This window comes from Ruditapes philippinarum, unplaced genomic scaffold (assembly GCF_026571515.1).
Source record: "Ruditapes philippinarum isolate M1 unplaced genomic scaffold, ASM2657151v2 ctg918_1_1_1_1, whole genome shotgun sequence".
NCBI lineage: Eukaryota > Metazoa > Mollusca > Bivalvia > Venerida > Veneridae > Ruditapes > Ruditapes philippinarum.
Window position 1 is genome coordinate 45,550 of NW_026863899.1, and position 20,501 is coordinate 66,050.

At 35.6% G+C, this 20,501-nt stretch overlaps 1 protein-coding gene across 2 annotated transcripts in view; it reads left to right on the forward strand.

The window, feature by feature from the left end:
- Window positions 1–18,951, forward strand: part of LOC132723736 (uncharacterized) — a 28,314-nt gene extending 9,363 nt beyond the window's left edge. Inside the window, exons 6-11 of one of the 2 annotated variants that reach the window (XM_060708501.1) lie at window positions 14,545–14,654; window positions 15,339–15,455; window positions 16,029–16,233; window positions 16,571–16,686; window positions 17,916–18,066; window positions 18,510–18,951. In XM_060708501.1, the coding sequence (XP_060564484.1) occupies window positions 14,545–14,654; window positions 15,339–15,455; window positions 16,029–16,233; window positions 16,571–16,686; window positions 17,916–18,066; window positions 18,510–18,646 (836 nt within the window). In that variant the 3' untranslated portion in view covers window positions 18,647–18,951. The remainder of the gene's footprint in view (window positions 1–14,544; window positions 14,655–15,338; window positions 15,456–16,028; window positions 16,234–16,570; window positions 16,687–17,915; window positions 18,067–18,509) is intronic. The other variant, XM_060708503.1, reaches the window with a different exon arrangement.
- Window positions 18,952–20,501: the final 1,550 nt, after the last annotated feature.

Consider the following 20,501-nt stretch of genomic DNA (forward strand, 5'->3'; position numbering starts at 1 on the left):
ACTGTAGATATTGTATGACTGAAACAAGTCAAAATCATTCATTTGACATGTTCGATAACGTTTGCATAATTCACTGTGACAACTATTGTGAAATCCTAGCGCTCTAACCTGACCCACGCGGGTCAGGTTAGAAAACCATCATTTTATTCTTTATATGGAGAAAAGTTTTGTTCCTTTGACTGTCTAATATATTCATTTTGAGGGCATTTACAGAATTAAGAATGAAAAAAAATAAAACTAAGGAATGAAAAATTTGCCTGTGTCTCCTTTTAACCTAAAACTGAATGAAAAGCGCGCCAAATAATAATACAACGTGACGTCATTTACGACGTCACGTCATTAAGTTGGTACCCAGTACTGTACACGCTGGTATTTCACTGAAACAACGTAAGGGGCTTAAATTCAAAACAGTGAAATTATCAAAGATGTAATTTCACTGTTTCAAACAGTGAAATTACCAGTTTTATATCACTGATATATTTCTATAAACCACCGAAAAGCATGTAATAAATTCTGATAAACCACTAGTGCAATTTATAAAATATAATTCTCACTGTAGCCGGACTATATCTGAATGCGGATGAAAAGAGAATCATAACTATATGGCATAACAGGCAGTACTAAATGCTGTTATGCGTAAATTTTGCTTCTTTAGGAAAAGAAAGTCGATGTCACAATACATGTTAAAAATGTAACAAAATTAGAGAAATTTAACAGAACTATATTTCAAAATTGATGATGTGACGTCATGATGTGATGTCGTCACAAAGGAGAATGCGCGACGTTACGCGGCAAAATCAGTAAAAAAATACTAAAAATCACTTAAAAAGCATGAAATAAAAAGAAAATTTATTTGTTTTACATATAAGATTGAAATGTATTTCATTCGTGAACACCAGATATTATATTTTCACTCGTGGCTACGCCACTCGTGAAAATATTGCATCTGGTGTTCACTCAGTGAAATTATATTTCAATCTTACATGCAAAACAAACAAATATCCTCTATATCATTCGTCATATTTTTCCCAAGACAGAAAAGATATTAATGCGAAAGTTTCATTGAATAAGCTTTTAATTCACGCGCAGTTACAGGACAAAGCAATATTCACTACGACCAAATTTTCTCATGTATGTAAGTATACTGTCATGAAACACATTGTCCATGGACGTAGGGTTATTATTTTATATTAGCATGTACATGAAATGACATTACATTGATGGACTTCGTTTGATTTAAAATTACGTTGAATGTGTGTCATTATTTTTTTTTTTCGATAACATTGATAACTTTTCGTCTTGAGGAAATATAACAAATGAAAGATTAAAGGCATATGCTACAGTTACATAGACATAAAGGCAGATTAAAAACTGTGCAATAGAATTTGTTTAAACTTTAAATAAGCTTACATTAGAAGTACCGAAATGAATTTACCAGTATTCAGATACATGTAAGCCGGGCTGCACATCCGGACTGCACATCCGTGCTGACTGAACTGGCTCCGTACTTATGACTGACTGACTTCAGAAATTTCTATCTTGATATTCACAGATTGATAAATGGAAGCTGGAAAAATACATTAAGAGCCGCGTCATGACAAAACCAACATAGTGCGTTTGCGATCAGCATGGATCCAGACCAGCCTGCGCATCCGCGCAGTCTGATCAGGATCCATGCTGTTCGCTTACTAACCCTATTACAAGTAGAGAAACTGGTAGTGAACAGCATGGATCCTGATCAGACTGCGCGGGTGCGCAGGCTAGTCTGGATCCATGCTGGTCACAAACCCATTATGTTGGTTTTGTCGTGACGCGGCTCATTTTATAAATTCAGCATGATAAGCCTTACCTGTGTGTCAGAATTGTCGTCTGCTCAAGTAAAATATTTTATAACAGCCCATCACATTGCCTTTTCTTTCACAAATAGGTTAAGTCGAATATAGAAATAAAACACGTACTTTGAGAAAAATGCCCCCAAGGTTAATATTTGCAGTCAGTGTGAAATATTATTATCTCCCATATTTAATGCATATAAAACGTTTTTGAAACGTTCCTGTCCTGTAAAAATAGACTAATTCTACTATTTACATAGAATGAAAAGTAGAAAAAACTGTAAACTTAAAATTTTCCAAAAAATTAAATATGATCTTTTTAATATTTCATTGCGGACTTAAAAGGACGGAAACTGATACCCCACTTGTTTTGCATTACTTATGTTGTATATAAACCAATTCAAGACACATCTGTGAAAAATTGCCTCCTTTTTATTAAGGAAATGGCATGATTTTAGTCTGTCCCTTGATAAAAGGGCGGACAACTCTTTGTCCCCTTCTCGTATGAGAAGGGGAATCCCTGTGATGCGTGTATGTGGTCGCACGGTCACTTTCCTTACAATATGTCCTCGATGCATGTATGTGGTCGCATGGTCGAAAATCGCTAATATAAACACACTTTTCTCAGAAATCAAATGTTTTTTTTTGTGTTTTTTTTAAAGAACCTGTTAAACTTAGGAGTTTTAAAACCTAATTAGGATTTTGTCACTCCTGTAAATGTCTAATTAGGACTTTTGTATTCCTAACTAGGAGAGATAAAACAAGTTATTACAACTTGAATACTGCCAGTTACAACTAATTAGGAATTTTTACTCATAATTAGGATAAATAAACATAATTACATAACTCTTAAATAATAAGGAGTTTTAAAAGCCTAACTATGAGAAATAGAAATATGGTATAAAATCTTACTTTGGACTAAAAAGGAGCTTCAAAAGCCTGAATAAAACACCTAACTACTTTTTAGGTAACATAAATAAGTTTTTTTTGTTTCTCTAAAATTTCTATTTTGGATAAACAAAGTCCTAATTAGTTTGTAATCATTAAAACGTCACACCGACACAGTTAAGGTTGTATAGCAAAATTCCAGCTTTACTGGTGAAAGAAGACCTCTGGTGTCCCTCGATATGCAAGCTGCATAACTTCCTTACTTTCCTGAGATTCGGACCCAAAGAGGCAACTAGATGGACACGAGGCAGGTTATGAATTGCATAAGTATGCCCAAAGCAAGACACTTAAAAGATGAGTTTTTATGTCAAAAAGCTACTAAACATGTACAAATAATGAAATATTTACATAGAGGATATTTGTTTAGTTTAGTGTAAGATCGGAATATATTTCACAGAGTGAGCACCAAAAGGTATATTTCATGAGTGGCGCCAAGGAAAATCGTGCTGCAGAAGATTTTGCGACACACAGTTTTGCGACATTAGGCGACATTGAGCGTCGTTGCGACATAAAACGGCGCCATTATGCTATCACATGTTCATGTATATTCATTAAACATGAATATTTGCCATTGTATATTTCTCTAAATATCGGGGATGAGGAAATGAAAAATCACGAAAATAATTGTCCTCTGCTTCTCTGGTAAAAGTGAGCAATTAACTTAGTGTGAGTAAAAGAAAACGTCATCATCCTTGGAATTCACTAACAGTGCAATTGTCCAAATACTATAGCATGTAAATCGTACTTTTTTCCCCTTTAAAGCAGCATGTCTCTAGATCCATGCATGTTTATTGTCATAGACACTTTGAAAATGAATTTTAGAGTTAAATATCGTGAAGCGGACAAATGTATTATACTTAAGGACAATGAAAACGCACGCCCGCACTATATGTATTTTATTACATGAAAACAAAACACAAACGACTCAATTAGATATATATCATTACTTTAAAACAAAACACAAATTTTACAACTGAAAATAATTTCAAATGTTAAAAATCAAATGGACACCAGTAAATCGAAGAACCTAGGGTGAAAATCCCAAAATCACACTTTTTCATCAGAGTAATGGCAAAAACCAAAATGAAAATCCAATAAATGTCTATTCTTTATGTCACCGTCGGGATCTTGAGAAACGACAATGTCCTCCATCAGCGTCTGATATAGGCCAGACTGAATCTGTCCTAAATAAACCCAGCGGTAATGGTTTCTTTGTAGAACCATTGCATACAATTTGCTAGCAAGTCTTCAGTAGTGTTTGAAATTTATCACCTTTTATAAAGGAAAGGTGAGAATATGCAATTTCCATGTGAGCTTTTACGATTTCTAAAACTGACCATTGGCATAGTTTAATATTAATTTTCATAAAGATTTTAATTGCGCGTTTGTGTCTAACATTTCTAAAAAGGTGTGTAAAACAAGTTTATAATTAACAGTTTAAAAAAAAATTCATTTCAAAAAGTAACCATGAATTTGTTCAATCTGTTTTTCTGTTGTGATCTTATTACAATTAGCCAAAAGTGTTACTTTTGATTCTCCGGGTACTGTCTTTATTATGCAATAATTTCATTAAAATGCAATCATTTTTCATAACGTTGGTATCTAAATGACCGGAATGCATTCGGTTTTATGAAACTGTGAAAAAATATTTTAAACAAATATATTTTCCTTGTTAAAATTCAATTATCCCGACCGTGCGTTTTCACTGTCCTTAAGTATATTTTACACACTACTTCAAGATCAGTCAATTATCGTTTTATCTTGTAAAAAAGTTTTAACTTGTAACTTATTACTTGAATCACTATGCTTTTAGTACCATTTTTTTCCTCAAATTTTATGTGCCTTAGATAGTTTGGCTTCATCTGGAGGCATGTTGCTTTAATAGAAATCGATGCAAGCTTTGCATTGGTTAGAATAAACATTGTTTGTTGCAACAATTCAAAATACTACGCCAAAAGAGCCTGAAAGGTGGTTTCAAAAGGTACAACATATTTTCTCAATTGAGAAATTTCATGACACTAATTCGCCCAATGTCGTGAATGTTTTTTTTTCCAAAAATGGCCAGGAAAAGGCCTGGATGGGATTGCGGTGGGTTCGGACGTTATATATTCGTCAGCTAGGCCATAAAGGATAAGCACTTAGCCTGCTTGCAGCAACTGATTCTACCCGTGCAATCAGTGCTGGTGTGCCTTCTGAGCCTGATCATGGTCTGCTCTGTTCGCTATTCTGAAAATTCAGTCAATACATATTTTGAAATGTTCACCTTAAAACGATGAATGTTGTGTCCAGATTGAAAAAAAAATCGGTTAAGTTCATTTGTGAGATTCACTATTTCAAATGTTATAGAGGATATTTGTTTAGTTCAGTGTAAGATCGGAATATATTTCACCGAGTGAGCACCAAAAGGTATATTTCACGAGTGGCGCAGCCACGAGTGAAATATGAACTTTTGGTGTTCACAAGGTGAAATATATTTCGATCTTACACTAAACTAAACAAATTTTCTTTTTATTATATGCAAAGAAACGTTTTAAAAAGACATTAAACCTAATACTGAATGAAAAGCGCGCCAAATGATAATACAACGTGACGTCATTTACGACGTCACGTCATTAAGTTGGTACCCAGTACTGTGCACGCTGGTATTTCACTGAAACAACGTTAGGGGCTTAAATTCAAAACAGTGAAATTACCAAAGTGGTAATTTCACTGTTTCAAACAGTGAAATTACCAGTTTTATTTCACTGATATATTTCTATAAACCACCGAAAAGCATGTAATAAAATATCTTAATACTAGTAATATATATATATACATGTATATTTATGTATTAAAATGTGAGCACAATATATGTGTCGATATTAATTATAAACCATTTTCTTATTTCCATAATTTCCTGACGTAATTACGTCAAACGTGCATCTGAAATGCTATCACTTTCACACTAGGAAATATGAAAACTTGATTTTATCTAAATTGCATATTAACTATTTTTATTCACAGTCTATGATTTAAAACAATACTTGTTTAACACTCTTTACTTCTTATCAGTTTTATATAATTTCAAAAATGTGTTTATCATATAATTCAGCAAAGTAATGTAAAGTGCCCGGCGCTTTATGTGTTAAGTTTTGTCACAAATATAAATTATGAGTTGAAAAATAAATAAATTGCAGCAAAATATGTTACCTATTTTCGTAATTTGCTAAATGTTCGTGAAGTTGGCAGCCTAGCAGCCTAGCAGCCTAGCAGCCTGAAGTTGGCAGCCTAGCAGCCTGGCAGCCTGAAGTTGGCAGCCTAGCAGCCTAGCAGCCTAGCAGCCTAGCAGCCTGGCAGCCTGGCAGCCTAGCAGCCTAGCAGCCTAAAGAAAACTAAGAATAGTACATACATGAAAACCGTCTGAAATACATTAGTAGCACTTCTTTAGATCATTCCACGCCTTTTTCAATATCGTGATCTTTATTTTTTAAGATGTTGAACTTTATCGTAACATATTTTTTCCATTCTGACGCTTCGAAATTTGAAGTTAGCAGCCTAGCAGCCTAGCAGCCTAGCAGCCTGGCAGCCTGGCAGCCTAACAGCCTAACAGCCTAAAGAAAACTACGGATAATACAAACATGAAAACCGACGGAAATGAGTCGGTAGCACATACTTAGACTATTCCACGTCTTTTTTCAGTATCGCGAACTTTATTTTTTTAAATATTGAACTTTGCTTTTTTTTTTAATTTCCTCTTCGAAATTTGAGCAGCCTAGCAGCCTAGGCTGCCTGGCAGCCTAAATAAAACTAAGAATAGTACAAACATGAAAACCGTCGGAAATACATTAGCAGCACTTCTTTAGATCATTCCACGCCTTTTTCAATATCGTGATCTTTATTTTTTAAGATGTTGAACTTTATCGTAACATATTTTTTTCATTCTGACGCTTCGAAATTTGAAGTTAGCAGCCTAGCAGCCTGGCAGCCTAGCAGCCTAGCAGCCTAGCAGCCTGGCAGCCTAACAGCCTAAAGAAAAGTACGGATAATTCAAACATGAAAACCGACGGAAATGAGTCGGTAGCACATACTTAGACTATTCCACGTCTTTTTTCAGTATCGCCAACTTATCTTTTTTAAATATTGAACTTTGCTTTTTTTCTTTACTCTTCGAAATTTGTGAAGCTATCAGCCTAACAACCTGGCAGCCTAGCAGCCTGGCAGCCTAGCAGCCTGGCAGCCTAGCAGCCTAGCAGCCTAGCAGCCTGGCAGCCTAAAGAAAACTACGGATAATACAAACATGAAAACCGACGGAAATGAGTCGGTAGCACATACTTAGACTATTCCACGTCTTTTTTCAGTATCGCCAACTTATTTTTTTTAAATATTGAACTTTGCTTTTTTTCTTTACTCTTCGAAATTTGTGAAGCTATCAGCCTAACAGCCTGGCAGCCTAGCAGCCTGGCAGCCTAGCAGCCTAGCAGCCTGGCAGCCTAGCAGCCTAGCAGCCTTAAGAAAACTAAGAATAGTACAAACATGAAAACCGTCGGAAATACATTAGTAGCACTTCTTTAGATCATTCCACGCTTTTTGCAATATCGTGATCTTTATTTATTAAGATGTTGAACTTTATCGTAACATATTTTTTTCATTCTGACGCTTCGAAATTTGAAGTTAGCAGCCTAGCAGCCTAGCAGCCTGGCAGCCTAGCAGCCTAGCAGCCTGGCAGCCTAACAGCCTAAAGAAAACTACGGATAATACAAACATGAAAACCGACGGAAATGAGTCGGTAGCACATACTTAGACTATTCCACGTCTTTTTTCAGTATCGCCAACTTATCTTTTTTAAATATTGAACTTTGCTTTTTTTCTTTACTCTTCGAAATTTGTGAAGCTATCAGCCTAACAACCTGGCAGCCTAGCAGCCTGGCAGCCTAGCAGCCTGGCAGCCTAGCAGCCTAGCAGCCTAGCAGCCTGGCAGCCTAGCAGCCTAGCAGCCTGGCAGCCTGGCAGCCTAAAGAAAACTACGGATAATACAAACATGAAAACCGACGGAAATGAGTCGGTAGCACATACTTAGACTATTCCACGTCTTTTTTCAGTATCGCCAACTTATTTTTTTTAAATATTGAACTTTGCTTTTTTTCTTTACTCTTCGAAATTTGTGAAGCTATCAGCCTAACAGCCTGGCAGCCTAGCAGTCTGGCAGCCTAGCAGCCTAGCAGCCTGGCAGCCTAGCAGCCTAGCAGCCTTAAGAAAACTAAGAATAGTACAAACATGAAAACCGTCGGAAATACATTAGTAGCACTTCTTTAGATCATTCCACTCCTTTTTCAATATCGTGATCTTTATTTTTTAAGATGTTGAACTTTATCGTAACATATTTTTTTCATTCTGACGCTTCGAAATTTGAAATTAGCAGCCTAGCAGCCTGGCAGCCTAGCAGCCTGGCAGCCTAACAGCCTAAAGAAAACTACGGATAATACAAACATGAAAACCGACGGAAATGAGTCGGTAGCACATACTTAGACTATTCCACGTCTTTTTTCAGTATCGCCAACTTAATTTTTTAAATATTGAACTTTGCTTTTTTTTTATTTACTCTTCGAAATTTGAGCAGCCTAGCAGCCTGGCAGCCTAAATAAAACTAAGAATAGTACAAACATGAAAACCGTCGGAAATACATTAGCAGCACTTCTTTAGATCATTCCACGTCTTTTTCAATATCCTGATCGTTATTTTTTAAGATGTTGAACTTTATCGTAACATATTTTTTTCATTCTGACGCTTCGAAATTTGAAGTTAGCAGCCTAGCAGCCTAGCAGCCTAGCAGCCTGGCAGCCTAGCAGCCTGGCAGCCTAACAGCCTAAAGAAAACTACGGATAATTCAAACATGAAAACCGACGGAAATGAGTCGGTAGCACATACTTAGACTATTCCACGTCTTTTTTCAGTATCGCAAACTTATTTTTTTTAAATATTGAACTTTGCTTTTTTCTTTACTCTTCGAAATTTGTGAAGCTATCAGCCTAACAGCCTGGCAGCCTAGCAGCCTGGCAGCCTAGCAGCCTAGCAGCCTGGCAGCCTAGCAGCCTAGCAGCCTTAAGAAAACTAAGAATAGTACAAACATGAAAACCGTCGGAAATACATTAGTAGCACTTCTTTAGATCATTCCACGCCTTTTTCAATATCGTGATCTTTATTTTTTAAGATGTTGAACTTTATCGTAACATATTTTTTTCATTCTGACGCTAAGAAATTTGAAGTTAGCAGCCTAGCAGCCTGGCAGCCTAGCAGCCTGGCAGCCTAACAGCCTAAAGAAAACTAAGGATAATACAAACATGAAAACCGCCGGAAATGAGTCGGTAGCACATACTTAGACTATTCCACGTCTTTTTTCAGTATCGCGAACTTAATTCTTTTAAATATTGAACTTTGTTGTTTTTTTTTTGCTTTTTTTTTACTCTTCGAAATTTGTGAAGCTAGCAGCCTAACAGCCTAGCAGCCTGGCAGCCTAACAGCCTGACAGCCTATCAGCCTGGTAGCCTTGCAGCCTAGCAGCCTGGCAGCCTGGCAGCCTAGCAGCCTGTTAGCCTAACAGCTTAGCAGCCTAATAGCCTAAAGGAAACTAAGGATAATACAAACATGAAAACCGTCGGAAATGAATCGATAGAACATACTGAGACCATTTCACGTTTTATTTCAGTATCGCGATCTTCATTCTTTTAAATATTGAACTTTATTTTTTTTTTCATTCTGATGCTTTGTAATTTGCGGGATTTAACATGATTTCGAATAACGTAGGAAGTAGTCTAAGTCTTGGAACTTTTTCTCGGCTACTAATGTCGCTGTCTATGGACAATAAGTGACGTCATCTGAGTTATTTATGATATGCTATTTTGTATGGATATGTTTATAATGAAGTTGACGATGTTTAAAGCATATTTATTTAAGGTCTGTTAAGATAAAAATGTGTTGAAATGTAAAGAGATATATAATGCATATGTTTAAACGAACACAAAAATGAACATAAAGATTATCTGAACTTAAGAACAATACCCGTACGACACATCAAAATAATGGGGCGGTGTTGCATGCCTCTGTAATTGTTATGCTGATAATTTCACATCATATTATACATGTATATAATTTTCATTTTCCTCGATAAATGTTACTCACGTAAGTGCGTTACGCAAACTACGCACCGGGTTAGGCTCTCGTGTTTTCAGCAAAAAAGTGAAAGAAAAAACAACAACAACAAAAAAAAAAAAAACATGTATTAAATACATGTTGTTTTCATGGATCTATTAAAGATGTTTAAAAGGTGATTGCTCCATATATGAATATTTAATTCCTTTACTCTGACTCCAGTTTATAGACTTATTCGTCACCGTTTTCCGGTATGTTACGGGTTTACCTCTAAACCAAATAAAGTATATACCACTATATATTTACTTTTTTATCATTATTTCGCCGTTTAAGTTGAAAAAAAACTTGTCATGATTGAAAGTTATCAATATTTTTATTAAAATTGAATTCTTTAAATTGAAATTCAATGAAATTAAAACAGTCGTAGTGGCATCTTCAATAATAAATAACGAGAAAACGTGATTAAACTTATTCATTTTACTTTATTTTTGTAAGGAAATATTCCTAAAATGATATTAAATTATTTTCCTGCATAGTAGTATCTGTTAATTCAATAACTACCAAAAACGAAGATTTTGTTATTACACTCCATTAGCGGAATTTCCAACAGGAATGTAAAGAAAGTACCGGAAAACGGCGTTAAGCTATGTTAAAAAAATTAAGTTGGCGATACTGAAAAAAGACGTGGAATAGTCTAAGTATGTGCTACCGACTCATTTCCGTCGGTTTTCATGTTTGTATTATCCGTAGTTTTCTTTAGGTTGCTAGGCTGCTAGGCTGCTAACTTCAAATTTCGAAGCGTCAGAATGAAAAAGATATGTTACGATAAAGTTCAACATCTTAAAAAATAAAGATCACGATATTGAAAAGGCGTGGAATGATCTAAAGAAGTGCTGCTAATGTATTTCCGACGGTTTTCATGTTTGTACTATTCTTAGTTTTATTTAGGCTGCCAGGCTGCTAGGCTGCTAGGCTGCTCAAATTTCGAAGAGTAAAATAAAAAAAAAGCAAAGTTCAATATTTAAAAAAATTAAGTTGGCGATACTGAAAAAAGACGTGGAATAGTCTAAGTATGTGCTACCGACTCATTTCCGTCGGTTTTCATGTTTGTATTATCCGTAGTTTTCTTTAGGCTGCCAGGCTGCCAGGCTGCTAGGCTGCTAGGCTGCTAGGCTGCTAGGCTGCCAGGTTGTTAGGCTGATAGCTTCACAAATTTCGAAGAGTAAAGAAAAAAAGCAAAGTTCAATATTTAAAAAAGATAAGTTGGCGATACTGAAAAAAGACGTGGAATAGTCTAAGTATGTGCTACCGACTCATTTCCGTCGGTTTTCATGTTTGAATTATCCGTACTTTTCTTTAGGCTGTTAGGCTGCCAGGCTGCTAGGCTGCTAGGCTGCTAGGCTGCCAGGCTGCTAGGCTGCCAACTTCAAATTTCGAAGCGTCAGAATGAAAAAAATATGTTACGATAAAGTTCAACATCTTAAAAAATATATATCACGATATTGAAAAAGGCGTGGAATGATCTAAAGAAGTGCTGCTAATGTATTTCCGACGGTTTTCATGTTTGTACTATTCTTAGTTTTATTTAGGCTGCCAGGCAGCCTAGGCTGCTAGGCTGCTCAAATTTCGAAGAGGAAAAAAAAAAAAAAAGCAAAGTTCAATATTTAAAAAAATTAAGTTCGCGATACTGAAAAAAGACGTGGAATAGTCTAAGTATGTGCTACCGACTCATTTCCGTCGGTTTTCATGTTTGTATTATCCGTAGTTTTCTTTAGGCTGTTAGGCTGCCAGGCTGCTAGGCTGCTAGGCTGCCAGGCTGCTAGGCTGCTAGGCTGCTAGGCTGCTAGGCTGCTAACTTCAAATTTCGAAGCGTCAGAATGAAAAAAATATGTTACGATAAAGTTCAACATCTTAAAAAATAAAGATCACGATATTGAAAAAGGCGTGGAATGATCTAAAGAAGTGCTGCTATTATATTTCCGACGGTTTTCATGTTTGTACTATTCTTAGTTTTCTTAAGGCTGCTAGGCTGCTAGGCTGCCAGGCTGCTAGGCTGCAAGGCTGCCAGGCTGCTAGGCTGCCAGGCTGATAGCTTCACAAATTTCGAAGAGTAAAGAAAAAAGCAAAGTTCAATATTTAAAAAAAATAAGTTGGCGATACTGAAAAAAGACGTGGAATATTCTAAGTATGTGCTACCAACTCATTTCCGTCGGTTTTCATGTTTGAATTATCCGTAGTTTTCTTTAGGCTATTAGGCTGCCAGGCTGCTAGGCTGCTAGGCTGCCAGGCTGCTAGGCTGCTAACTTCAAATTTCGAAGCGTCAGAATGAAAAAAATATGTTACGATAAAGTTCAACATCTTAAAAAATAAAGATCACGATATTGAAAAGGCGTGGAATGATCTAAAGAAGTGCTGCTAATGTATTTCCGACGGTTTTCATGTTTGTACTATTCTTAGTTTTATTTAGGCTGCCAGGCTGCCAGGCTGCTAGGCTGTTAGGCTGCTCAAATTTCGAAGAGTAAAATAAAAAAAAAAAGCAAAGTTCAATATTTAAAAAAATTAAGTTGGCGATACTGAAAAAAGACGTGGAATAGTCTAAGTATGTGCTACCGACTCATTTCCGTCGGTTTTCATGTTTGTATTATCCGTAGTTTTCTTTAGGCTGCCAGGCTGCTAGGCTGCCAGGCTGCTAGGCTGCTAGGCTGCTAGGCTGCCAGGCTGCTAGGTTGCCAGGCTGCTAGGCTGCCAGGTTGTTAGGCTGATAGCTTCACAAATTTCGAAGAGTAAAGAAAAAAAGCAAAGTTCAATATTTAAAAAAGATAAGTTGGCGATACTGAAAAAAGACGTTGAATAGTCTAAGTATGTGCTACCGACTCTTTTCGTCGGTTTTCATGTTTGAATTATCCGTACTTTTCTTTAGGCTGTTAGGCTGCCAGGCTGCTAGGCTGCTAGGCTGCCAGGCTGCTAGGCTGCTAACTTCAAATTTCGAAGCGTCAGAATGAAAAAAATATGTTACGATAAAGTTCAACATCTTAAAAAATAAAGATCACGATATTGAAAAAGGCGTGGAATGATCTAAAGAAGTGCTGCTAATGTATTTCCGACGGTTTTCATGTTTGTACTATTCTTAGTTTTATTTAGGCTGCCAGGCAGCCTAGGCTGCTAGGCTGCTCAAATTTCGAAGAGGAAATTAAAAAAAAAAGCAAAGTTCAATATTTAAAAAAATAAAGTTCGCGATACTGAAAAAAGACGTGGAATAGTCTAAGTATGTGCTACCGACTCATTTCCGTCGGTTTTCATGTTTGTATTATCCGTAGTTTTCTTTAGGCTGCTAGGCTGCCAGGCTGCTAGGCTGCTAGGCTGCTAACTTCAAATTTCGAAGCGTCAGAATGAAAAAAATATGTTACGATAAAGTTCAACATCTTAAAAAATAAAGATCACGATATTGAAAAAGGCGTGGAATGATCTAAAGAAGTGCTACTAATGTATTTCAGACGGTTTTCATGTATGTACTATTCTTAGTTTTCTTTAGGCTGCTAGGCTGCTAGGCTGCTAGGCTGCCAGGCTGCTAGGCTGCTAGGCTGCCAACTTCAGGCTGCCAGGCTGCTAGGCTGCTAGGCTGCCAACTTCAGGCTGCTAAGCTGCTAGGCTGCTAGGCTGCCAACTTCACGAACATATTTGCTAAACGTAATTTTACAGATATCACTTTTCATAGTTTTTTCTTGACCTGTTTTGAAAATGGAAGTATTTGAACCCGTACCACGGTGAATTTCAGTCTGGACAAAATTAAGGGCAATTTTCATTTTGACAGAATAGCGAACAGTGCAGTCCATGATCAGACCTCAAGGTAATGCCGACTGGGGCTTGTCTTGGTCTGCACTGGTCACTTGGATGTCGCTTGCAGCCTAAGGAGCACTTCGATTTAACGACAATTGACGGGCCTACCCCATTGGTCGCAAATGTAAACATATAGTCACTGATTGACCTGCATATAAGCATAATTTGACTAGACTATGTTTGTCCCGTTACCTCCATAATTCAAAACAGTTCTTTTATGCTAAAAATTCGTCAAAAAGCCATTGTACTTCTCCTGAATATAAAATACATGTACTAGACCAAGTCCGTGAAGCAATAGAAATGAGGTACATGTTAAATGCTATTTCGCCCTAGAGTGCCACAAATGGCCATCTAGAATGTCAAATAAGCTCGATCTAGAATGTCTCATATATGTCGATCTTAAATGTCACATAGATGTCGATGTATAGAATGTCACATTATTATATCGATATAGAATGTCATAAGATCACGATCTAGAATGTCACTTATATCGATCTAGAATGTCACAGATGTCGATCTAGAATGTCAAAAGATGTCGATCTAGAATGTCACAGATGTCGATCTAGAATATCACAGATGTCGATCTAGAATGTCACAGATGTCGATCTAGAATATCACAGATGTCGATCTAGAATGTCACAGAGTCAAAAGATCTCGATTTAGAATGTCACAGATGTCGAACTTAATTGTCACATAACGTTGACTGTGTTAGTTCTTGCATGGGTATTTGTTGAACAATTCTAAAAATAGAAATAGAATATGATTTGATACAACAAACCGTTAATTCATTTCTTCTACTTAGCAGATACCTCCGGTAAGAGAACTACAGTGGAAAAGATAGTCGATCTATTGTTGAAGAGACGTCTTGAAGAAGACAGGTCTATCATCCTAAATCTAAACAAACAATCGAAGGTAACAATAGTAATATCAATAAATACTTTTATGTCTCAAATTATGTAAATACATTTCAGTAACTAAAAACATGAATCATCATCTTGATCATCATCATCATCAGTATTCATCATCGTCATTCATCATTATGCATCACCATAATTCATCACCTTCGTCTTTATTCATCATCGTCATCATCACCATTATTTATCATCAACTTCGTCGTGTATCATTATTCATTGACATTATTCATCATTCTCGTCTTGAAAAGAGCAATGTTTTCGTGCTTTATTTATTAAATTGTTCGCCCCTTAGAACGATATTGATTTTTGGTTTCATTGCGCGTGGATTTCATTGCGCATGTCCATTAGGATACAGCATTTTATCACTCTTGAAACAAATTTATATATATTTCCTAATGTTGAATCTAAGTTCACAATTATGTTTATGTTGCCCGTAGAATAAATGTTCTTTTTGTTGTTGTTTGTTTATTGTTGTTTGTTTGTTTGTGTTTTTTATTCTTTCCCTTACATGTCCTCCAACGACTTTTTTCTTTACTGAATGAATTGTCCAAAACCAATTGCAATGGTATGTACGTAATTGATATGTAAATACTTACTACTTATTAACATTGTTATGAATATTCCATTCAAATGACGACATTTCTTGATTGTCTGTACATTTGTCTGTGCGCTCTATTTTTAGATTTCTGAGATGAAGCTGTTTATCATACACCAACAAAGTTGTATACAACAACTGCAAGAACAAAACAAGGAGCTGAGGGCGATTATAGAGGGACTGATGGGACCTGATGATGTAGAAGTAATAAAGAATTTCAAATATTTGAAAACTATGATTTAGTTAATTTAGAGTTTGGGAAGCTATTTATAGACACAGTATCGTATCTGTTTCGGGAACCAACCAGTTCTTACATAGCAATGAGTGTAATATTTCTTCCTCAAGGATTGAAACATCAGCATCCATCTTTTATAAATGATGTTTCTATATGATACAATAGTTTAGTTCAATATCTAAAACATGTATATATAGTTTAATATTAATATTAATTTAATACTTCAATATTTTAAACATGTCCCAGTGTCTATTCTGGGGGATTCACTCATATTTAATAATTTTGAGACCCCCCTCCCCTATTTTTAGAGGCAAGGGGAAATTTTACATAGAGAAAGAATAAAAAAGTATTAAATTCTCACTTTTCGATACCTAGAACAGACACTGTTGTTCTAAATTCTGAGAGGAAATGTCGATCTTTAACGTAAGTAAAACTGATTTTTCTAGAAAGCTGCAATGATTTTAAAGTACATGCACAATACTGGACATAATTTAAGTTTGAAGGAAGTCTCGATCTATCAATAACTTAATTGTCTGCTCCAGGAAGAGAATCCATGTGATTCTGACCAATCAGGAACACCTGCAAGCGTCACCAGCCAAGACCAGTGTCTGTTACGTCAGACGCTTGGAAAACAAAACAGTCCATCTCTTAGCCTCGTTTCCGATGTTCTATATTGTGATAGGGGAGAGTACTTGCCTGGAAACAGTACGGATGGTGACGTAGCCACGGTACAAGCATACGGTATAGGTGCGTTTCGCAGCATAAATATTCATTTCACTAATTATCTTAAGAGTTGTTTAAAAAGGGAAACTTTTAAAATACATGTATATCGCAATATGAAAACATATGTTGCCTATTGTTTTTACATTTTCAATGAACATCAAACAGTTGTCAGGGTGCCTTTAAATATATCCGTTCTCCTTTGTTTTTCGGTAATTGACATTTAAGTAGTCATCAAATTTGTGACAAAGACCAGCATGTATTATGTGCACGTTTTGTGGTTATCGATGCTGTGTCGTTTGGAAATAAATACATTTTGTCCCAGACGACACGAATAATCGAATGGATGTTTTCATCTTTACAGGACGGGATTGCTATGAGGTCAGCTCTGGTGAGGATATTGTATTTGACCCACTGTCTGTCAGTTACGTGCGTGACCAGTGCCAGCAAGCCGAAGAAACCGAGAGACAAGCGCATCTAGTAAGTCTAATTGGGGGAAAATGTTTTAAAATAAATGGCTTGATGTTAACCAAAGAGCAAAATGTGAAGTGGTTGCATACTTGGTTCAAGCGGGAAAAATCGTTTGCAAACTTTACAAAATGGCTATCGAGTCATATCAGAAGCTAGGAAGCTGAGAACTAAAACTGAGCGTGCCATAACCATTTCCTTAAGGAATTGGCATATTAACATACACACTCACTTACCTGAAGTAAATACGTGCAAGTGTTGTAAATATTCATGATTCGGTAGCCATTTTGTCAAGTTTGCAACGATCTTCTTCGCTTGAACGAAGTGTGCAACCACCATTAAAAACAAATACTGAGTATTAAGAATAGAAAGTTTTCCGTAATAAAACTATTACTGTAAGTAGCAGGTTGTGTATTGGTCTAAGTAAAATAATCGGATATTCACATGTATATATTGCACTCAACAGAGAGTAAAATTACCTATTCAATTCAATTCAAACTTATATTGCAATTAAGTATATACTTATAGCAAATTAAAATGAAAGAAAAATACATATACTAGTAAACGAAGCATAGTACAAAGAAGTTAAAGCTTGTTTGATGTTTTCTGACCAAGATGAATATACATGTATGTATAATTTCTGCTATTGTGTGCTTTAAATGTACCAATCATAAACATCGGAATCTTTATTCGTTTGTTTTACAACGCTTAAAACTTATTCAAGTTATAGATCTATAAGATATTTATTACTATATTGCCAAGCCTTGCAAGGTGTACGAACTCCATGACTTTGAATTTATTTTCAATGTAAAATTTTGACAACATTTCAAGTGACATCGTGCTCTTTTTTTTTTCGATGTCAAGTTGAATTGAATTAGTAATACATTTCAAAATATTGGCTATTATAATGGTAAGTGACCATTTATTGACAATGAAAAATGATAATATTTATTATATCTACCTGATTGAATAAAAAAACTAAAAAGATTGTCCCACTCTTTTAAGAATTAAGCGTTAACTATAAGTTTATTTATAGAAATTTCCGTTAGTCAGATGAATAATTGATTATTCTTTTCATTGTAAAATATAAAATTGAACACAATTATGACCAAAAAAATCAAATTATTTATATTTATACCTGGTCACTGACCATTTACACTTGGATGGATCATAAAACCACTTAAAGATGATTGTCATGGTTTTTAAAAAAAGTATTTTATTCTTCTGCCCCTTAACTGTAGACAGTACCAAAGGAGGATATCAAAGGGACGGTTATTGACAATTTGGAAAGTCCTGAAAAAGAAAAGGCCCAGGAAGAAACTGATGATGACAGCAATAAAGATTTTGGTGGCATAAAACCAGATACAGAACAGTGTCAGGAAACTTGTGAAGGTATTGTTATTATACGTTATTAAATTTTCTGACAGAATCAGTGTTGTAGAAAAATTATGATTATTATAACACCGATTGTGACTTCCTTAGTAACGGAAACCATCTTTGCGCATGCGTATTGCAATATCAAGAGAAGCATCGTATATTTTGGACTTCTTCATCTTTAAATCTGGACAAAACTATTGAACATTTTTAGGTGTTTTTTTTTTTCAAATAAAGTACTAGATGAATAGTGTATTGTGCAGACCATGATCAAACGGCGCACTGGCACGGATGTATCGGCTGGTCCGGGTTGCTTTGGTCGCTTGAGTATAACGAGTTGCCACAAGGGTATTGCAGACTGATTATCGTAAGGCTTAAGGCTTAAAAAATAAAATGCGTTTTATTTTTATATAGTTGTAATGATAAAGGCATTTTAGTGTGTGTTCTATTTCTATTTATAGAAACACCGGAAGAATCTGTGGAAATTCGAGCAAGTGAACGCAATGCAGCAGGCGACGGCGCTGACGTCACAACTGAGAAGGTTGTTTCCCCAAGGAAAGATGAGCCTGCGACAGAAAATAAAGAGGAAATTGCGTAGAGTTATAAAATGGACGATGAACTATTGAATTAACAATAAAAATCGTGTTGTTGTTTAAAACAGTGCTATGTTATGTTTAAATTTATTCAGGGAAGTTTTGTCTTTTTAATGACATGTTTTTTCTCTCTTTCGATTGTGATTGAAAGCTTGTTAAAGTTTGTGTTCGATATAATACTTTGTTATTAATTTAAAATATTTATTGTTAAAACTGATATCATTTATATTTAATTTATGTCCTTTATTATTATTATCTTGCGATGTATCAAAATGCCCCTGGTGACTGTGATAGGGACTCTGATGATTTTTAACAAAAAAGTACTGAAAGTATTTTCGTCCATCAAACCTGTCTATGAATCGCACGTACATGTAGTATTTTCATGTTTTAAGTGCCCAAGTAAAAATTTCAAATTCTATAGGTGTTTAGACTTTTTGTACTTCAAACCATTTGCCCCCTCGCCGCAAAGATGTAGATAACATGTTATCTATGTCCCTGGTTGGTGCAAGGTAAACCCCAGCCGAAAAAAACCTTTTACTTGTAAAAATGGAGAAAAACGGGTTGTATTTTATTTCCGATTCGACTAGAATTTCGAGAGTCATCGCCCATTACATGTATATCTATTTGATAACGTTAGAGTTATATTTTACTATGCATTATTTATATTACAATTCTATTTTCTCATCTCATATTTATATCGTACATTCAACGTACATTTTAAATAGAACTTGGAATCTGTAAAACTGTCCAACCTTACTTTTTTGCCAGTTAACGTTTCAAGTTTCATGTACAATTGTGTAGAAAAAACGGTGACTATGGAAGTCACTTGATATAAGAGAGGAAAAAAGATTCATAGACTGAAGTCAGGTAGTGTTATAACTTTCATCCCCCTAACCCCTAAACCTCCAGACAAGAACTGACGGCGGAAGGATATAAATGTATAGAATTAGCTGTTCGCCTGTTGGGAGCTTCAGAAATCGGTTACGGTTTCGAACTTTAAAGGGACTCCACTGAGGTTTTTTGGCATGACGGGACTGGGGATAATATTTTGAGATAAATGGTCCATGTGATGAAGGTCTAGATCATTAACTTGTGGGCAAAATTTTAGATCATTCGCTCACTCTGTTTTTCCAGAATGACTACATGTATTCTAAATGTGGAAATTAGCCCAAATCGAAACGCGTTGCAACGCTTATCACTTAAATCGGGCTAAAATAGCACACAAATACGACTTTCAACTTGGTTTTGGGTATATTTCTTCATTATCATTTGCACATCTTTCTGTTAGTGTTCATACTGATATTTGTAAGAAATTCAAATTTAATATTTTAGGCTTTTAGACCTTAGTTGGGTTCCTTTAAAAATACAATGCTATGAAGAATGGAGAAATACGTACGGGCTGCTTTTTCTTTCCGATTCAACCAGAATTAGGTCTTCCGTCTTTACATAATAAGAAATAGATTATACATATTCAAAGAGAGCTTCACATACGGGAAGGGGTGGGGGACTTTTTTTCAAATAATCAATTCTTTGAAAGTACCGCGGCCTATTTCTTCATATTAAGCATACCAAGGTAACCGCACAAATGATCGTTTCACCAACGACATGCACATAAAATCTTAAGATTGCATGTACTTATTTTCACAGTTTAAAAAATCAAGGGACCTATTTCTGCTGCTTGTATCTGCTTTTTACATTTTTTATGTTTTTCCAGAGACATAGATAACCAGGATCTTGCTATCTATGTCTCTGGTTTTTCTACAATTCATCTATAAAAGACAACGAGTAAGTTTTCATGGTATTAATATGTAATCGGATATAAAAGCAGGTTCAGCCACAAGATTCATGATTATTTTCATC